The sequence below is a fragment of the Aquarana catesbeiana genome, linkage group LG07, assembly GCF_042186555.1.
Source record: "Aquarana catesbeiana isolate 2022-GZ linkage group LG07, ASM4218655v1, whole genome shotgun sequence".
NCBI classification, from domain to species: Eukaryota; Metazoa; Chordata; class Amphibia; order Anura; family Ranidae; genus Aquarana; species Aquarana catesbeiana.
The window spans coordinates 132,290,783-132,308,600 of record NC_133330.1 but is presented as its reverse complement, the minus strand read 5'-3'; the positions used below and the strand labels follow the sequence as shown (position 1 = coordinate 132,308,600).

The window sequence follows — 17,818 nt, the reverse complement described above, 5'->3', positions numbered from 1 at the left end:
GGCTCTTATTACACTGCCAAAACCGGGGAAAAGCCCTAACTCTCCTCAAAACTTTAGGCCAATCTCATTATTAAACAATGACCTACAGCTATACGCAAAACTTATAGCCTTTAGACTTGTGGATATTGCCTACTTTAATTCACCCGGATCAATCTAGATTTACCAAAGGTAGACAAACATCAGATGTCACAATATCATTCATTATGCTGAGATCAGAAAAACGCCCTCTTTGCTTCTAGCGCTGGACGCAGAAAAGGCCTTTGATCGCATTTGCTGGACCTACCTCAACGAGGTTCTGAAAAAAAATAGGATTTTTTCCTCATACTTACCTGTAAAACCCTTTTCTTTGAGTACATCATGGGACACAGAGTTAAGCTAATATTCATTACCTACTGGGTTATACACCATCTCTAGACGAATGGACACTGGTAGACAAAGTCTTAGAAAGGAAGTGATCCCCTATATAACCCCTCCCATACAGGAAGTACTTCAATTTTGTAGCAAGCACTGAATACTCAAAAAAGAGGGGCGGGATCTCTGTGTCCCATGATGTATTCAAAGAAAAAAGGATTCTACAGGTAAGTATGACGAAAAAATACTATTTTCTTTTTCATACATCATGGGACACATTATAATATTCATTACCTACTGGGACGTACCAGAGCAATAATCAAGAATCCTCGGCTGCTCGAACATCCACTTGATAAAATGTTGTGAACCTATGCACTGTAGACCAGGTAGCAGCCTTACAAATCTGAGCCACAGATACCTGATGTCGAAAAGCCCAGGGAAGTTCCTACACTCTTGGTAGAATGAGCTCTCACCCTAAAGGGAGGAGCTTTATGTTTCAGACCATAGGCCTGAATGACCAACTGACAGACCCAATTGGCAATGGAAGCTTTGGAAGCTGCCTGCTCCTTCTTGGGTCCTTTTGGTAAAACAAAAAAGGAGTCTGATCCTCGGATCTCCGCAGATCAAGACAAATAAACCTTGACTACCGGACAATGTCGAAGGAATGCAGTCGTCTCTTCCGCTGAAACGAGGTGGAGAGAAAAAAAGAAGGCAAAATAATGTCCTGATTTAATTGAAAGGCTGACACCACTTTTGGCAAAAAGGACGGAACAGGTTGTAACACAACCATGTCATGGTGAAGGATCAAGTATGGTCCCCTGAACGAAAGGGCCAACTCCGACACCCTTCTAGCCGAGGTGATGGCCATCAGGAAGGCTAGCTTGCGTGACAGCAAGTCTAATGGAATTTCCTTGATAGGCTCAAATGGTTGTTTCTGTAACACAGACAGCACCAAGTTCAAGTCCCAAGGACACATAGGTGACCTAATGGGGGAGAAGCAAAAGAGTTGCCCCCTGCATAAAGGTTCGGACCAGCCAATGGGAGGCTAGAGACCTTTGGAAGAATACTGACAGGGTTGAAATCTGACCTCTGATTGTACTCAAAGCCAATCTGATTTACACAGCTGATTGTAGAAAAGAGAATTCTCCTAATCGCGTATTTCTTAGGATGGCATTTTCGGGCTTCACTATAAGCAATATAAGTCTTCCAGGCCTTATGATAGATCTTCCCAATGACAGCTTTTCTAGCATTCACTAGGGTAGACACCACTGGTCCTGAGATACCACGGTCCTTCAACACCCTGGCTTCAACAGCCATGTCGTCAAATTTAGAGACAATAAATTGGGGTGGAATATAGGACCTCAAGACCGTAGACGAGTGCGGCATGGAAGCGCCCAAGGCCCGTCTATTGCCAATCTCACAATCTCCGGGAACCAGGGCCTTCTGGGCCAGGCTGGTGCCACCAGAATGGCTGGATCCCCTTCTCTGAATCCTGTGCAACAAATGTGTAAGGAGAGGGACTGGGGAGGAAAGCATAAACCAGGGAGTACTGGCTCCATGCAACTACCAGAGCATCTGCTCCGATTGCCAGAGGATCCCTTGTTCGGGACACAAACTGCTGTAGCTTGTTGGTGAACCTGGATGCCAATAGGTCGACCTCTGGCCATCCAACGCTGGCAAATTTCCTGGAACACCCTTGGGAGTAGGAAACCATTCCCCCAGGCAGATCTTCTGGCGGCTTAGATAATCTGCCTTCCAGTTCTCTACTCCTGGGATATGGACTGCCGATAGAAAATCGGCATATGTCCCTCTGCCCAGGCTAGTATGTGGTTCACCTCCTTCAGAGCTGAACGACTCCTGGTACCGCCTTGGTGGTTTATATAGGCTACTGCAGTGGCATTGTTGGACTGAAACCTGATTGGGCAGTCCTGAAGCTCCACTGTCAAGGACCGTAGGGCCAGACGTATTGCCCGTAACTCCAGGATGTTGATGGGCAGGATCTGTTCTGTCCTTGACCATTTCCCCTGAGCTGTGAGCCCTTTTAGGGTCGCTCCCCAGCCTGAGACTGGCAACTGTAGTCTATACTCTCCAAGTTAGGATCTTCCCTTTCACGTGTTCTGATCCTGCAACCACCAGTTTAGGCCTAAGCATGCCTGAGGAGATAAGAACATTGGATAATCCACGGCTTTTCCTCTCCTGTTCCAAGGCAACAAGATGTCTTGTCGTATAGGCCTGGAATGGAACTGGGCATAGGGCACTGCCTCGGAGGACACCATCCTTCCTAGAAGACTCATACAGAGCCGAATGGAGGGTTGTCTGGTGCCCCTTATCTGACGCACCCTGATCCTTCAGGGCACAAATCCTTAAGGGTGGCAAAAATACCCTTGCTTGGACCGTATCTAGGATCAGATCTAAATACTTCTGACTTTGAGCTGGTCTCAAGGCTGACTTTTCGGTATTTATGATCCAGCCTAAGCTTTCCAAATACCACACTGTGCAGGTTATGCTCTGTTCTAGAGCCTGCAGTGAGTTATCTCTGAGCAGGAGGTCGTCCAGATACCCGAGCACCAAGGTCCCTTGGGCCCTTAAAAGACCCAGTACTGGTGCTAGGATCTTTGTGAACATCTGGGGGGAGCTGTGGAAAGCCCGAAAAGTAGAGCCACAGACTGAAAATGATGTTCCCCTACTGCAAATGGCAGGAACCTCTGATGAGGCTGAAAGATAGGTTACATCCTGCCACGTGTTACTAACAATACAGTCGTGGCTGTTATAACTCTTTTCCTGTGTAAAAACTGAGAAAAAAGCAATTAGTACAGTTGTCTTCTCCTTGTCATTTGTAACCAACTTCCCGTCATCATCCTTAATGGGGCCAAGGTGCTCTGACCTCGCTTTTTTATTGTTGATATATTTAAAAAATGTCTTAGGATGTATTTTACTCTTCTCCACTATGTGCCTTTCATGGTCTACTTTAGCTGCCCTGATTGCATTCTTACATTTCTTAGAAAAAATGTTTAACTAGAAAGGGTAGGACTTTAGAGGCGTTGAAACCTTCTAACAGAGTAATACAACCAGAAAATTATATTAAAAAAATAATTACATATTTCATTAAAAAGGATATGGGGTAACAAATCCCCCTTAAAACAAAAGCTCAGCGAACCATATAAGCAGAGACCAACCCCATGATGGTAAAGTACCACATTTGGGCGGCACAGTGGTGTAGTGGTAGCACTCTCGCCTAGCAGTAAGAAGGGTCGCTGGTTCGAATCCCAACCAAGACACTACCTGCCTGGAGTTTGCATGTTCTCCCTGTGCCTGCGTGGGTTTTCTCCGGGTACTCCGGTTTCCTCCCACACTCCAAAGACATGCTGGTAGGTTAATTGGATTCTGTCTAAACTGTCCCTTGTATGTATGAATGTGAGTTAGGGACCTTAGATTGTAAGCTCCTTGAGGGTAGGGACTGATGTGAATGTACAATGTATATGTAAAGCACTGCGTAAATTGACGGCGCTATATAAGTACCTGAAATAAATAAATAAATAAAAACTGTAGGATATTCTAGAAATACTCTATGCAATAGAGACGGAAGGCATCCAAGGCATAACACTATATTACACCCAGAAGAGGTTGACCAGGAGGGCCATTTGGTGCTTTATCCCAACACATTACATGCTTCCTCAGGGGTACATAGGGTGTTCTGAGGTATGGTTACTGAAATGCAAAAGAAAATAAGTGATAACATATGAATAAGTGATGAACATATACATATAGTGTTTCCACAACTTAATGTGTGTAATATCAGACAAAGTCAACCCCAAAGGGCGTATAGATAAATCAAAGACTATCATCATTAGGCATAGCTGGGAGCATGAATGGTATAAGGTGCTATGGGGGTGGCAGCCACCCAGACAGGAGATCAGCTCAGACGGTCCCGATATACACCCAGAGGGAGCAAGGGGAAAATTAGTATCCTATATCTAATTGGATCCTGTCTAAATTGGCCCTCATATGTGTATGTATGAATGTGGGTTAGGGACCTTATGATTGTAAGCTCCTTGAGGGTAGGGACTGATGTGAATGTACAAAGTATACAGTATCTCACAAAAGTGAGTACACACCTCATGTTTGTAAATATTTTACTATATCTTTTCATGTGAATACACTGAAGAAATTACACTTTGCTACAATGTAAAGTAGTGAGTGTACACAGCTTGTATAACAGTGTAAATTTGCTGACCCCTCAAAATAACTCAACATGCAGCCATTAATGTCTAAACCGCTGACAACAAAAGTACACCCCCAAGTGAAAATGTCCAAATTGGGCCCAAAGTGTCAATATTTTGTGTGGCCACCATTATTTTCCAGCACTGCCTTAACCCTCTTGGGCATGGAGTTCACCAGAGCTTCACAGGTTGCCACTGGAGTCCTCTTCCACTCCTCCATGACTCCACCTTCCATTTGAGGATGCCCCACATGCTCAACAGGGTTTAGGTCTGGAGACATGCTTAGCTAGTCCATCACCTTTACCCTTAGCTTCAATAGCATGGCAGCGGTCATCTTGGAGGTGTGTTTGGGGCAGTTATGTTGGAATACTGCCCTGCGGCCCAGTCTCCGAAGGGAGGGGGATCATGCTCTGCTTCAGTATGTCACAGCGCATGTTGGCATTCATGGTTCCCTTAATGAACTGTAGCTCCTCAGTGCTGGAAGCACTCATGCAGCCCCATACCATGACACTCGCACCACCATGCTTGACTGTAGGCAAGACACACTTGTCTTTGTACTCCTCACATGGTTTCCACCACACATGCTTGACACCATCTGAACTAAATGATGGCTCTTAGTGGGATGGGGTGGATGTTCTAGCCTTTCCCCTTCATTCTCCACCTCCCTTCCTTTTCCTGTCTCCCATCGTTTCAGAGTCAGGTTGAGTGGTGGGAGGGGACGTTTGGGGATCGGCGTTCCGCTCTCCTTCCTGCTACCAAAGGGCATTCGCGAAATGGCGGTGCATGCGCTGTGGCATATCCAGCCGTGCCACCGAGATATCTGGCGTCTTGGACGCCAATGAATGACGGGGCAGGGTGGGAAAATGGCTGATATGGTGCCCTATAGATCCTATAAATACGGAGACACTGTGCATAGGAGCTGTGAGGAGTTTATGCTCCACAGCATGAAGGAGTGACTATGCCTGTTCCATCTGTGTAAAAGGTAGGAGTATGGGCCCATTTACTTGGTAATTAGAAACCGATCACTGTTCTTGAAATCCTCTCAGTCTACCTCAATTGTTTTAGGTCAGTTTAGCACTTGAGTGACTGTCAGGGTAATGGACGTAGGATGGGCAATCCTGCCAGTATCCATCATGGTCGCTCCGGACGAATCTCCGTGTGCATGCACGGGGGCACGCAGGTCCGCAGCGGCGGGTGCGCGCAGAAGCATCGTAGTAATTATTGGCGCCCTCTGGTCTATTTAAACCTGCTGCAGATGCATGCAGGTTGCTGGATTATCATCAGCTTCCGGTGTCTCCTGTACCTGTCATCTGCATCTTATTCCCATTTACTACGCTGTTTGCCTTTCTTCTCCTGCTCTCCGCCTGCATCGACCCCTGGCTTGGACCTGACTATTCTCCAGTCTTCGCACCTGTACCTTGGTTTCCCCCATGGTGTTTGACCCCTGGCCTGGCTACTGACTTTGTTCCCGGTTTATCCTGCTGTACCTCGTCTCGGACTGATCCTGCTATGTATGACCCCTGGCCTGGCTATTGACCCTTACATAGTTACATAGTTGGTGAGGTTGAAAAAAGACACAAGTCCAACCTATGTGTGTGATTATGTGTCAGTATTACATTATATATCCCTGTATGTTGCGGTCATTCAGGTGCTTATCTAATAATGTCCCTGGTTTGCTCTACTACTCCATACCTGGGATCTCTCCTCACACGGTTGCCCAATCAGTTTAACCAGTGCATCCCAGTTGCCCTCTACTACCCAGCTACCCAGTAGCAGCTCTTGGCAATCTGTGCACCTTTGGGCACAATCTCACTCCCAGGGGTACGCTGCACTTAGCCGCAAGGGGCGCCCTCTCAGAAATCCGGCCTTGCACCCAGGACTTGACAGTATAATCGAGCCATGTCTGAGGCCGGCAGAGGTGCTTCCCCAATAGAGGCTTTGTGCCAACAGGCAACTACCCTTACTCAAGTGGTCCAAAGACTACAGGAAGGATACCTCCAGTTAGAGGGTAGGCTACAACATTTAACGGTACCATCTGCTTCTACAGGCTCAGGTCCATCTTCCACCAGCTTCACAGCTATGACCCCATCTCCAGAACCACGAGTACCAACCCCTTAACGATTCTCCGGAGATCGACAAAAATTCAGATCCTTTAAGAATGCCTGCTTACAATACCTGGCCCTGCAACCCCGGACTTTTTCCACTGAGACTGTCAAAGTTGGGTTCCTTATTTCTCTGCTGTCCAATGAACCCCAGGCATGGGCCCACAGTTTATGGGAATGGAGGGACCCAATTAGCACAGTGGATACATTCTTTGCAGCTATGTCACAGTTCTATGAAGATCTATGAAGATCACCAGCGTACGGCCAGCGCTGAAGCCGCTCTGCACTTTCTACGGCAGAGACAGTGGCCGGTGGAGGACTATACCGTGGACTTCCGATGGTGGTCTGCAGATACTGGCTGGAATGAGGCTGCTTTAAAACATCAGTTCCGCCTAGGACTTTCTGAATCCCTCAAGGATGAGTTGGCCAGGAATGGTATCCCTACTACTCTTGAGGGTCTCATTCAATTGGCCATTCAGCTGGATAGATGCCTACGGGAGCACCAGGCCGAACGATCACAGACTTCCAGTACATCAACCCCGGAAATTGGCGCTATGCTCATTGGTCTGGTGCGATCAGCACTGACTCCTGAGGAAAAACGTCGGCGTCAAGCCTCTATTGTGGAAGAAACTGACACTTCCTGTGCAACTGCCCTATAAGGCCCAGCAAGCCACTCAATTACTCCCCAGTGTACTTCCAGGTTTCCGGAACTTCCCCTTCTCACCTTATCCTTCCCATCATTTTAAAATTGGTCGAAGAGGGGGTTCAGCTTCAGGCAATAGTCGATTCTGGGGCATGCAGCTATTCCAAGAAAACTTGGTCTACCCCTGCTCCCCAAGAAACGTAGGTTGGAAGTTATCCTGGCTGATGGTACCCTGCCTAGTTCTGGTCCCGGTACACAAGAGGCTGTTCCTCTCTTTCTTACTATTGTTACTACTCCTGATGGCCATCAGGAATTCATACGTTTTGAAGTCCTGAGCTCGCCCATGTTGCCAGTCATCCTGTGTACTCCTTGGCGCCAAGCACACAATCCCCAGATCAACTGCATCAAGAGAGAAATTTTGTTTACCTCTCTCTACTGCCTACAGCGCTGCCTTGTTCCTGAATCCAGAAATATGACCAGTTGCCTGACAGTTCAACCTGTACCTGCCAATAACCAGAGTGTACCACCAGCCTACCAGGAATTTTTGAATGTCTTTGACAAGAAAAAAGCTGATGTTCTGCCACCACATTGGCCATATGTCTGTCCGATTAAATTACTCCCAGGAGCCGAAATTCAGTTTTGTCGCATATTTCCCCTCTCTGAAATGGAATTAGGAACATTGCGACAATACAATCAACGAAAACTTGGGAAAAGGCTTCATCTGTCCCTCTTCCTCCCCTGCTGGTGCCGGAATCTTTTTTTTTTTGTTGAGAAAAAAAAAAAAAAAAAAAAAAAAAAAAAGGAGACAAGACCCCAAAGGCCATGTGTGGATTACAGGGAGCTTAATAAAATCACCAAAAAAAAAAACACTACCCTCTCCCTCTAGTCCCTGAACTCTTTCAGAGATTCCGTACTGCTCGGATATTTACCAAGCTTGATCTACAGGGGGCCTACAATCTCGTTTGCATCCGAAAGGGTGACGAATGGAAGACAGCATTCAGAACACGCTTTGGACATTTTGAGTATTTAGTAATGCCATTCGGACTGTGCAACGCCCCGGCTAGGTTTCAACATTTTGTAAATGATATTTTCCAAGAATATCTAGGACTATTTTGTCATCATTTACCTGGATGACATCCTCATATTCTCAACTACCCTGGAGCTCCATCGTACACACGTGAAGACAGTACTGCACGCGCAGAAAGCACAGACTTTATGTGAAAGTGGAAAAATGCGACTTTGAAAAGGAATCAATACAGTTTCTGGGGCCAATTATCTCCACTGGTGGTATAGCTGTGGATCCACAAAAAGTGCAGGCAATCCTGGACTGGCCAACTCCATCAGATAAGAAGGGGGTGCAAAGATTTGTGGGCTTCCCAAATTTCTATAGAAGGTTCATAAAGAACTTTTCTTCTACCATTTCACCTATCACCCAAGTAGCCCGTCTACATGCTCGGTTCCTGTGGTCTCCGGAAGCTCAATCTGCCTTAGACAAGCTGAAATCATTATTTACCTCTGCACCAATCCTACAACACCCTGATCCTGTTCTGCCTTACATCTTGAAGGTTGACGCCTCTGAAGTCGCCACAGGGGCAGTTTTATCTCAACCAGGGCCTAAGTCGTTGCTCCATCCCGTGGCCTTCTCCTCACGGAAGAGGAGTCAGTCAGAAAGAAATTATGACATGGGTTATCAAGAACTCTTGGCCATTAAAACTGCTCTGGAGGATTGGCGATATCTCCTTGAAGGTGCCTCTCACCCCATTATGATATTCACGGATCACAGGAACCTAGAGTATCTTTGCACTGCTAGGCGTTTAAGACCCCGACAGGCTCGGTGGGCTCTGCTCTTTGCTAGGTTTAATTTCCACATTACCTACCGCCCTGGGTCCAAAAACGGGAAGGCCGATGCTTTGTCTCGGATGTTTTCTGATACTCCCGAAGAAATAGCTCCCAGCACAATCCTGAAACCATGAAACTTCCTCATGATCCAATCTGATTTGAGCTCCTCACTTAAACAGGCTTCTTCCCAATGCCCGGAACCAGAGGCATCTTCCCTAAAAAAACAGAAAGGGTTCCTTTGGTATCAGGATAAAATCTCAGGCCACTTTGGGGTGTGAAAGACTATGGAGCTTGTTCAACGATACAGGGGGTTCTTCCATAGAAGTGGGGTTCTTTAAATAAGTGGCACTTCTGTTCTTGCACCATCCATCTGAACATTTTCTTCTCTCTTCACAGGTAATCTGCATTTATACTTCCATATACTAACTGAACACCGACTGACTGCTCACAAGCATACTTGGTAATCTGCATTTATACTTCCATATACCAACTGAACATTGACTGACTGCTCACAAGCATAGTTGGTAATCTGCGCTTATACTTCCATATGCCAACTGAGCATTGACTGACTGCTCACAAGCATACCTGGTAAATCTGTTCGTCACCACTGTTTCAACTCCATCTGTAGCAATGCTCACATTATTTCAATGTTTATTTAGCCATTAAGTCTTACCTAAGTTATGGGTTCCCTTATCTTTACAATTTTGGCCTTTTATTCCCCTTTGCAGTTTGATTGTGGTGTGAAAGTTTTGCTCTGCTAGCTGTGTGCCTAATATCCCCTCCTGATTGATTAATTGCCAGATTCTATCCACACCCAACACGGTATAAAAACAGGCCTTCTTTACGGGGGAACACATACAGGGGGCTGCACATACAAGGGGTTCTTTCAAAGTGGGGTTCTTTAAATAAGTGGCACTTCTGCTCTTGCACTTCAGCGATTTGCACAAAGCAAACCACAGCAGACTGCAGGTGACCTCATTTCCATATCATCTCACCTTCTTCTCTGAAACATGCATTCTTTGCCTCTCCTCCTTTTCACAATTGCAGCCTCTCTCCTCAAACTCTTTTTTCTTCGCCCCTCTGCTCCACCCCAAAATCTGTACATATCACCCTCACTTCTCCCCTCCCACCTCTTTCTAATGCTAAGCCCAGTTGCTACCAAACCCCCCAGGATACTGAAGCATGTCCCCTCATACAAATCATATTATCATATTACCTCCCTTACTATTCTGCTTCTCCTGGGCCTCCCTTATTTAACTGTACCCAACACACCCATCAACCTACACCCTCTGGCAATAGTCACAATCTACGCAATTTAGTCTCAATTCCTCTTCTTCCCAACCGAAACTCCCCCTCTCCTGCCGCCCTCTGGAACGCTCGCTCTGTCTGCAACAAACTCACCACTGTTCACGACCTCTGTGTCACTAATTCCTTTAATCTACTTGCCATCACCAAAACCTGGCTCCACTAATCTGACACCCCTTCTCCTGCTTCCCTATCCCAGGGTGGCCTTCACTGGACTCACTCCCCTAGGCCTAATGGATGCAAGGGAGGTGGAGTGGGATTCCTCCCATCCCCCCAGAGCACCCCGTCTTCCACCACCTTTCCCTCCAATCGCCTAACCATCACCCGTAGAAACTTTCGCAACTTCAACTCCTCTCTCCTCTATTTTGCTACTGACCACCTCTGACAAAATCTCTCCGCTGTCCTGCCCCAACCAAGCCACGTCCATCTATAATAAATCCCTGTCCTCCAACCTGGACAAGATCGCTCCCCTCACTACACGCAGAATCTGGCCTCGACCCCTACAACCCTGGCAAACAAATGACACTAGTTCTCAAAAAACGTAGTCGCGCTCTTCAGCATCTGTGGCACAAGACTAAGTCTCTTAAAGACTTCAACCATATAAATCTTCCCTCCAAAAATACTATTCTTCCCTCCACACTGCCAAGCAAACCTATATTACAACTCTCAATAACACCTTCTCATCCAGTCCCCGTAAACTCTTATCACTTCAAAAACAAGATTGATACAATCCGTGATGAAAATCTCCACTATACAGGTATCTCCCCCAGTTAAGACCCCATGTCAACAGGTACAACTGACACTCCCCTCATTCAAATCTGCTAAACTCCTTTCTATCGCCCACCTAACCACCTGTCCGGTGGACCCTATTCCCTCTCAAATGCTATGGGTCGCCCTCTGACTCCATCCTACACTCTCTAACCCACATCTTCAATCTCTCCCTCACCTCTGGCATTTTCCCCAATGCTCTAAAACATGCACTGGTCACCCCCATACTTAAAAAAAAACATCCTTGGACCCTTCCAATCTTAACAACCTACACCCTAATTGCTCCCCTTTTCCTCTAAACTCCTTTAACGCCTGGTTTACAACTGAGTGACCACCTCATTAAGAACAACCTTCTTGATCCCCTTCAATCTGGATTTCGCCCCCAACACTCCACAGAAACTGCTCTTTTAAAACTCACAAATGACCTACTAACTGCAAAAACCAAGAGACACTATTCTGTACTCCTACTTCTGGACCTTTCAGCTGCCTTTGACATGGTTGACCACCCCCTCCTCCTCAAAAAAACTTTACTCCCTCTGTCTCCACGACTGTGCTCTTCAGTGGCTCTCATCTTACCTATCCCAATGCACCTTCAGTGTCACTTACAAAATTCTACTTCCTCCACTCCCCTTCCCTTCTCCATCGGGGTCCCCCAAAGTTCTGTTCTTGGACTTCTTTTATTTTCAATCTACACCTCTTCCCTAGGTCAGCTGATAGCCTCTCATGGCTTTCAATATCATTTCTACGCTGACGATACACAAATCTATCTTTCCACCCCTCAACTCACTCCATCAGTCTCCTTACGCATCACTAACTTACTAACCGACATATCTGTATGAATGTCACACCACTTCCTCAAATTCAACTTGTCCAAAACCGAGCTTATAATATTTCCTCCCCCACGTGCCTCTTCCGCTGACTTATCTGTCAAGAGCAATGGCACAACCATCCACCCATCCCCACGTCAGGGTGCTAGGTGTTATCCTGGATTCTGAACTCTCCTTTCGGCCCCACATCCAATCACTTTCCAAAGCTTGCCACCTCAAACTCCACAACATCTCTAAACTACGTCCCTTTCTAACCAATGAAACCACAAAGCTCCTGATTCACTCCCTGGTTATCTCTCGCCTCGACTACTGCAACTCCCTCCTCATAGGCTGACCTTTAAATAGACTATCCCCCCCTTCAGTCCTTAATGAATGCTGCTGCCAGACTCATCCACCTTACAAACCGCTCAGTGTCTGCTACCCCTATCTGCCAATCCCTCCATTGGCTGCCACTCGCCCAACAAATGAAATTTGTAATACTAACAAGGTACAAAGTCATCCACAACTCTGCCCCCAGCTACATCACTAGCCTAGTCTCAAAATACCAACCTAACTGCCCTCTCCGTTCCTCCCAAGACCCCCTGCTCTCTAGCTCCCTCATCACCTCCTCCCAAATCTGCCTCCAGGACTTCTCCCAAGCCTCGCCCATACTCTGGAATTCCCTACCCCAATCTGTCAGACTGTATCCAAATTTATCCACTTTTAGGCGATCCCTGAAAACTTTCCTCTTCGGAGAAGCCTATCTTGCCTCCATCTAACAACTGCATTATTTTCTCCATTAGCTCATCCCCCACAGCTATTACCCTTTCGTATAACTTGACCCTCCCTCCTAGATTGTAAGCTCTAACGAGCAGGGCTCTCCAATTCCTCCTGTATTGAATTGTATTGTAATTGTACTGTCTGCCCTAATGTTGTAAAGCGCTGCGTAAACTGTCAGCGCTATATACTAGGGTCGCTGGTTCAAATCCCAACCACGACACTACCTGCCTGGAGTTTGCATGTTCTCCCTGTGCCTGCGTGGGTTTCCTCCGGGTACTCCGGTTTCCTCCCGCACTCCAAAGACATGCTGGTAGGTTAATTGGATCCTGTCTAAATTGTCCCTAGTATGTATGAATGTGAGTTAGGGACCTTAGATTGTAAGCTCCTTGAGGGTAGGGACTGATGTGAATGTACAATGTATATGTAAAGCGCTGCGTAAATTGACGGCGCTATATAAGTACCTGAAATAAATAAAAATAAATAAAAAAAAATATAAACTCTGTATAATAATAATAAAAATAATATTTTTGGTGGCCTACTCTGAAATCTGATTGCAAGGAATATGTTAGCTTCTGCAATACCTGTCAGCGGAATAAGGGGTCCAACATCAAGTCTTTGTTACGTCCACTGCCAGTGCCGAAGCAACCATGGAAGGAAAAATCCATGGACTTCATAGTAGAGCTACCTCCCTCAGAAGAGTTTACAACCATCCTGGTAGTCGTGGATCATTTGTCCAAAATGACACTTCTTGCCCATGATGGGTACACCATCTGCTGCAGACACAGCGAAGACCTTCATAAGAGAAATAGTCAGACTACACGGCTTAAAAAAAATAAATAAAAGAAGTCCTAGAAGCCACCCTCACCAAATTAATGAAGTACCAGCCGATTTGTCATACTTAAATGGGATACCTATCCAATGAAGCAAAATGACTGTATAAAAATGATTTTGGTGGGGACAAGAGAGTCCCCAGAAAGAAACATAAGAGGAAGGGTCAACCACGGCTTATGGTACAAAATATATAGTAGGCTTTATTGAAAAATAAGGGGGGGAGGGGGGTTTATACAAACACAAAGGTATAAAGTATATGCAGAACAGAGTAAAGTGTATATGCAGAACAGAGAACAGTGTATCCTAATTGGCACCATGCATCTCACTATACCTAACCAAAAAATAATAAAAACATGCTGCAGCAATGGATACAAATGCAGAGCACTCCTGCAGGCAGAAAGACATGGTCCTCATTTTTCCAGGGGGGTGTGGATGGATGAAAAGATCTGGAAAGCTGCACACCGGAATAAATTGATTGAATTCTTCTTTTATTCATGAAACAGGATCATGGGGTACATGGGGCACCACTGGGGTGGTACAGCACAATAGCTGACACGTTTCACACTTACACAAAGTGCTTACTCCTAGGTGGCACTGTAATATGGCCTATGGTTTGCTGGTTAAGTGGTGAAAAGTCAAATGTTAGCATGTATTGAAGAGTGTCAGCAGTGGTAATACAAATAAATCACCAAATATATCTACAGTAGAGATACTCCTCATGCAACTCAATCAGTCCATATTGCAAAATCTACATGCATCAAAAGAAGATCTCAGCAAGCCATTAGAAACTTCAGTGCACTAGGCTTATTTGTTCGCCAGCGGACCCAAGTAAAAGGACAGCATTCCAAATTATTAATACATCCAGATCATAGATAGATACAACAATCTCCGATATATTATCTGTCTCTTGGTGGAATATGAAATGGAGGACTTCTAAAAAGGTATGCATTGAACCTATTTGCTGACCGGAACAAAAGAAATAATTTCCACAGTTCACCAATATCTCCTATGTCAATCAGCCCTCCATGAATGGAGGAAAGAGCGACAGCAGATTGAGAGGCTGGAAATAAATAGCGAAAGGGGTGCCCAGCTGGGCTCTCACCGCTTCAGCCGTCAGTCTCTGCAGTCTCTCTACTGGGCATGGGATGGGTCTAAGGCCGTTCAAAGTGCTGCTCAGTATGTAACATCAAGACGCCACTCCGCTCTGTCATAGATGCTCCGGGAGATAGTTCCTCATGGTGTGTGGTCACATGATCGGTCAGGTGTTTAGTTAGAAGTCCGGTACGCTGTATTCAATTGGTTATGGGTAATGGGATAATAAACCTCACCGGACCTTCAGCCTTTTGTTGCGTCTTTGTCTGGGATAAGATTAAGTCCGGCCTCGTCTTCTGTCTCGCAATACTTTTTGCTCTCTTAAGGACATGGTGGGGGTAGCCTCTTTCTCTAAATCTCCGATAGCATTGTTTTGCTTCAAATTTGTAATCTTCCTCAACTGAGCGTTTTTTGCGAATCCTCAAACTGTCCGACTGTCTTTTTTAGACTACACGGCTTACCTAACATTGTGTTCGATAGAGGGGTGCCGTTTACTTCTGGGTTCTGGAGGGTGCTCTGCAGAATGCTTTCAATTAAAGTATGTCTATCTTCAGCCTATAATCCCCAAAGCAACGGTCAAATCGAAAGAACTAACCAAACCTTAGAACAATACTTACGCTGCTTCTGCTCTTTTTCCCCAGAACGATTGGATCTCTTTACTCCCATATGCGGAGTTTGCATACAATAATTCAGTCCATACAACCACTAATCAGTCACCTTTTCTGGGCCAATTACGGGTTCCAACCCTCATTCTTGTGCAATGTCATACTGGAGGCTTCAGTCCCAGCAGTTCAGGACAGGATAAATTCCATCCAGGCTAACTACCAAACCTTCCAGGTAACCATGCAAAGGGCCCAAGAGAATTACTAGAAACAGTACGACAAGGAGGAGAAACCCCGTCTTTAAGGTTGGAGACAAAGTATGGCTCTCTTAGGCTTCAAAGCTCCTCCCAAATTCTTGGGAAAACAGAAGATAATATTCACGCTCCTAGACTGTTGCAGCGGTTTTGAGCCCAATACCCAGAAAGATGGCAAAGTGTGATTTCTTAAGGGTTGTTTACATAAAAAGATATAAAATATTTACAAAAATGTGAGGTGTGTACTCACTTTTGTGAAATACTGTAAATTCTATATAGATATATATATATATATATATATATATATATATATATATAGAGAGAGAGAGAGAGAGAGAGAGAGAGAGAGAGAGAGAGAGATATCTAGATGTAGATGTGGTGTTGATTATAATCAACTGGACTCGCTCTTTTGCATTCTTGCATTTCTTATTGCATTCTTTGTAGTGTTGAAATGCTGTCAATGACCCCTCGGCATTATATGTCTTGAAAGCCATTTTTTTTTTCTCTTTAATGTGTCTTTTTACATAAAATGTTAGCCATTCAGGTTTAACGGTCGGTCTTTTAGATTTATTACCCATAAGAATACACTTAGTGATATCGTTATTTATGTTCCTAAAGCACTCTCATTTTTCCCTCAGTGTTCAATGATTCTAGAATTTGGTCCAATTTAATATCTAGTATTGAGCACAGTTTAGAAAAGTTGGTTCTTTTGAAGTTTAGTGTTTTTTGTACTACCAATGTGCCTTCTTTTCCTATGATTTATGCTGAATTATCCAGTGATCGTTGGTTCCCAAATTGACCAGTATCTCCACATCTGCGCCCAGATCAGTTTTATTTGTAATTAATAGATCTAGCAAAGCGTTCTTTCTAGTTTGGGAATCCACCAATTGGGACATGAAGTTGTCCTGTAAGACATTTAAGAAATGACAGGCATTTAAAGAGTTGGATGTCCCCTCATCCCAGTCAATATCTGTATAGTTGAAGTCCCCCGTTATGATGATGTTGCCCTACACGCTGCCATTTCAAACTGTGAAAGGGCAGCTAACTTTTTCTCATCCTTTAGGTTAGGGGGACTATAGCATATGGGCATAAGGGGGCCAGTAGCATGCGGGTATTAATTTCTCGCCTGTCTCTTCCCTTTGAAGCTCCACCCACAGGGACTCCACTTCCCCCCTTTCGCTATTCGCAAGGTCATCACTCACATTCACTAAGAAATCATTTTTGATAAACAGGCAAATCACTCCTCTTCTACCCTCCCTGTCCCTTCGAAACAAATACTCCTGAATAGATGCTGACCAATCATGTGAGCTGTCAAATCAAGTTTCTGATATACCCACAAAGTTCAAATCCTCCTTGTGTAACAGCAGCTCCAATTCCTCCATTTTGTTAGCTAGGCTCCTGACAATTGTGAACATGCCTCTCAGTTTTGTACGGATGCAAATTTCCTTATTCTTTTTTTGAGGCTGCAATTATGTTTTGTCCAGCCACTCCCCCAGGTTTTAGGTATTATATTACCTCTATTAGTACCCTCTGACCTCTGCTCACTGTTGGCTATCGCTTCCTCTAAAAGTCCCTCCAAATTTTGGGCCATTCTTTACCCCAACAGAGTTGCACCCTCCCCATGAAGTAGGGGTGCACCGAATGGGTTTTTTGGTGCCAAAACCGATACCGAAAATGAAAAATACACTAGGCCAAAACCGAAACCGATACCGAAAATGGCTTTTTTTATATATTAAACAAAGAAATTTGATATATAAAATTGTGTTATATTGGTTATATTATTCATATTCAACGCAATCATTAATTTTATGAAAAAAAGAATAGTACAATCCAGTAAATTAGTACTTTAATAAAAAGCAACCCACATAAATTGGACAGAGAAGATAAAATAAACAAAAAATACAAAATTATAATAAATTAAAGTGTAACTACAGCATATCCTGCAGTGCAGACTGCAGTCAGTGCACATTGCACCATAACAACAAAATAAAAAAAACCACGCAGGCATAAAAAATAAATAAATAATATAAAAATGCCAAAGACTAAGTCTAAGAAGACTTTTTTTATTTTATTAATTTTCAACTTAAATCAGAACTAGTAATTCAGTTCTCTCTTCCTAAGGTGTCAGCAGCTGCATGTGCGATAAAAGTGTATGTATGTACCTGCGGGTTACATACATAGTCATACAGTAGACCGCACTGTGTTCTGGCCCCCGGGTATGAGCG

At 44.8% G+C, this 17,818-nt stretch overlaps 1 protein-coding gene across 14 annotated transcripts in view; it reads right to left on the bottom strand.

Annotated features, from left to right (window-relative positions):
* Nucleotides 1-17,818, bottom strand: part of NOL8 (nucleolar protein 8) — a 602,139-nt gene that overhangs the window by 292,660 nt on the left and 291,661 nt on the right. For 11 of the 14 annotated variants that reach the window (XR_012235284.1, XM_073592676.1, XM_073592685.1 and 8 more), the window contains one exon: nucleotides 9,194-9,370. The exons of the other annotated variants lie outside the window; for them this stretch is intronic. Coding sequence is in view for 10 of the 11 variants with exons in the window: in XM_073592676.1 (XP_073448777.1) it covers nucleotides 9,194-9,370 (177 nt within the window). In the remaining variant the exon portion in view is untranslated. The remainder of the gene's footprint in view (nucleotides 1-9,193; nucleotides 9,371-17,818) is intronic. 14 annotated transcript variants of the gene reach the window in all.